At 50.5% G+C, this 3,100-nt stretch overlaps 1 protein-coding gene across 2 annotated transcripts in view; it reads right to left on the reverse strand.

Annotated features, from left to right (window-relative positions):
- The window catches only part of NCF1 (neutrophil cytosolic factor 1), a 20,863-nt gene extending 19,434 nt beyond the window's left edge, over nucleotides 1-1,429 (reverse strand). The window contains exon 1 of one of the 2 annotated variants that reach the window (XM_019646816.1): nucleotides 1,306-1,429. In XM_019646816.1, coding sequence (XP_019502361.1) covers nucleotides 1,306-1,377 — 72 coding nt within the window. In that variant the 5' untranslated portion in view covers nucleotides 1,378-1,429. The remainder of the gene's footprint in view (nucleotides 1-1,305) is intronic. The other variant, XM_019646817.1, reaches the window with a different exon arrangement.
- Nucleotides 1,430-3,100: the final 1,671 nt, after the last annotated feature.

The raw sequence follows: 3,100 nt of genomic DNA on the forward strand, positions 1-3,100 counted from the left end.
AAGGAAGGAAAGGAAGGAAGGAGAAGAAAAGATCCTTATGGTAAAATGCTAACTAATAAACACAGAAGGAATGATAGAGTTTAAAAATCACTCTTTGGCAATCACTATAGTAATTTGATTCAGGCAAGAGCCAGCAATGTACTGTAAGGAACAGGATATTCACAGAGCTTCAAATAATCTCCCCAAATGTTAGTTGTTCATTAGAAAGGGGAAAATAGTAACTTTACAGTAGAGAAACTTGGAGGACATGTCCAGGACATGGTGATCAGGATTAACATCACCAACATGGGAACAAGTGACAATTACCTGCCCCCTGATAGGATCAGTGAGAAGAACACAGCATTACTTCTGGGGTATTCCTGCCACCTCTGCATAACCTGAACCTAATGCAGTATCAGACAAACCCAAATCGAGGGACATTCTACAAAATAACAGGCCTCATCTCTTCAAAATGTCAAACTTCAGAAGGACAAAGACTCATTAAGGATGATCGGATGAAGGAAGGCTCAAGAGAGGTGACAACTGAAATGCAACAGGTGATTCGGATTGGATCCTGGCCCTGAAAATTTCTTCCTGCAGAGGGCAAGGAGGACAAGGGGTGAACTCTGAATAAAGTCTGTGGATTGTGTACCAGTGTTTCATCAATGTTAGTTTCCTGATTATGTAAGAGAATGTCTTTGATTTTAAGAAATACACACCAAAAGTCTTTAGAGGTTAAGAAACACAATGCCTACAACTTACTCTCCAATGTTTCAGAAAATTTATATTCAGAGAGAGAAAGGAGAAGGGGGTGGGGTGGGGTGGGCACGTCTGGGCAGACACTTCCCAGCCCTCCAGGGGCAGGAGGGGGACTTTTTTTGGCACCCGAGGTGATATCACCCTACTGGAGGGCATACGGATCTCACGTAACTGACCTCACGGGCAACTGGGGGAACAGAGAGCCTGCCGCCCGCCCTGCCTCCGGGAGGACCTCTCCCTGAGAGCTGGATGGTCAGGGAGGGCTGCCGGAGGAGCACGCCCTGCACGTGAGGGCTGGCTGGCTGCGGGGAAGGGTCCAGGGCGCGGAGAGGGGCTCCTGGCTGGGGCGCTAAGTGGCTGGCGGGGCCAGGGCGCCAGGGGACGCATCTGCTGCGCACCCACCCGGATCCGCAGATTGAGGCCCAGAGGCGGGGAACCATTTGCCCACGATCCCGCCCCTCCACCCTCAGCCGTCCAGGGAGACCGTGTCTCGGGCGGTGGCCCTGGGGCGTCGCGGGTACGGCGTTGTGTGGCACCCGCGCCTGGCAGGCCGCTCCCGCTACTCACGTAGTGCTGGCTGGGGACGAAGCGCTTCTCAAAGCCCAGGAGGGCGATGTGACGGATAAAGGTGTCCCCCATGGTGGGGCTGTGCGCGGCTTCACTTCTCGGGGCGCTCCCGGCTGGGCTTAAATAGGCTAGAAAGAGGAAGTCACTGCTGTTGCGGCAGGGCTGGGGGCAGGAGGGGGCAGGAGGGCCCAGAAAGGGCTTCCTTCTTTCAGTTTCTGGGACTCCCCAGACACCCATGGAGTGAATGTGGACAGCCGCACACACGCATGTGTGCGAGGAAGTGCTTATCCTCGTCCTCCCGGTGGCCTGCAAGGCTCCACAGGTGGGGGGGGGGGGGGGGGGGGGGTGCCCATTTGTCACCCCTCTCTTCCTGGCCCCCTCTCCACCACTGGCCTCTCCGCTGTTCCTGGAACACACCAAGCTGCCCCCACCTCAGGGCTTCGCTGTGGAGTCATCTTCTCCCACAGATCCCTCACTTTCTCCAGGTTTCGGCTCAAATGGCACCTCCCCTGAGAAGCCTTCCATGATAACTACACATAACAGCAAAACTTTATGCCTCCCCCATGCTCCTTTTCTGTTTTTATTCAGAGCATGTATCATAACTGGCATAGTACCTATTTTATTTTTTTTTTTAATGTCTCTCCTTACCAGAGTGTGAGCCCCTTGAGAGCAAGGGCTTGGCCTGTTTTGGCACCCAATGGGCCCTCCATAAATATTTGGATAGTAACTGCATTATTCAATGAATGAATGAATGAATGCCTCCATGGAAGTGTGTGCAAGTGTTAGGTGCACATCCACGTTGTGTCAGCCTGCCTGAGTGCCAGTGGCAGATGGGACAGACTTGCTGACCTAAGTTCAAATCCTGAGCAAAGAATGAACCCTCAGAGCTGACTCAGTTTCCTCCTGCATGAAATGGGATCACTATCTCTGCCCAGAAGGGGATTTGGGAGGCACAGTTGAAGAGGGGAACAACATGCTGGAAAAGAGGCTGGGGCCTCTCTCACTAAAGCCTGGGGCACTAGGGCCAGGCAGATGCAGGCCTGGGAGGCTCAGAGGTTATAGAGCTGGTCTAAGGTTACACAACAGGTGTCTCAGACCCAGGCAGTCTGGCTGCAGGCTCAGGTGGGCCGGGCCAGTTTGTAGCTCAGATGGGCAGATTGCAAGATTGAGAGACATGGCAAAGGCACTCTGAGCCGTGGGTCCCCCTGAGCTACTGGGGGCAAGGGTTGGCATCTGGGCCAGAATGATTTATTTGACAGGGCCCCTTCAGTCACTGCTGCCCTTCCTACCCCACCTGGAGGTCACCAGCTCTGGGTATCTTGGTGTAGAATTAACCCCTGGTCATTCGCAGAACGTAAAAGAATTTATAAGACTCTGTAAGACTAAGAAAAGATTTATTAAAAGTCAAAAAAGGGACTAGAATTGAAAACCCAGAAATAAACCCACAGAAATATAGACAGATAATTTTCGACAAAGGAGCCAAAAACGTACAATGGAGAAAAGACAGCCTTTTCAATAAATGGTGCTGGAAGAATTGGAAAGCCACGTGCAAAAAAAATGAACCTGGACTGCTATCTGTCACCGTGTACCAAAATCAACTCAAAATGGATAAAAGACCTAAACAATAAGACCTGAAACAATAAACTGAATAGAAGAAATCATAAGTACTAAACTTATGGACCTTGGGTTCAAAGAAGATTTTATGAATTTGACCTCAAAGGCAAAGGAAGTAAAAGCTAAAATAAATGAATGGGACTATATCAAACTAAAAAGCTTCTGCACAAAAAAAGAAACC

Source organism: Hipposideros armiger, unplaced genomic scaffold (assembly GCF_001890085.2).
Source record: "Hipposideros armiger isolate ML-2016 unplaced genomic scaffold, ASM189008v1 scaffold_107, whole genome shotgun sequence".
In the NCBI taxonomy this organism is placed as follows: Eukaryota; Metazoa; Chordata; class Mammalia; order Chiroptera; family Hipposideridae; genus Hipposideros; species Hipposideros armiger.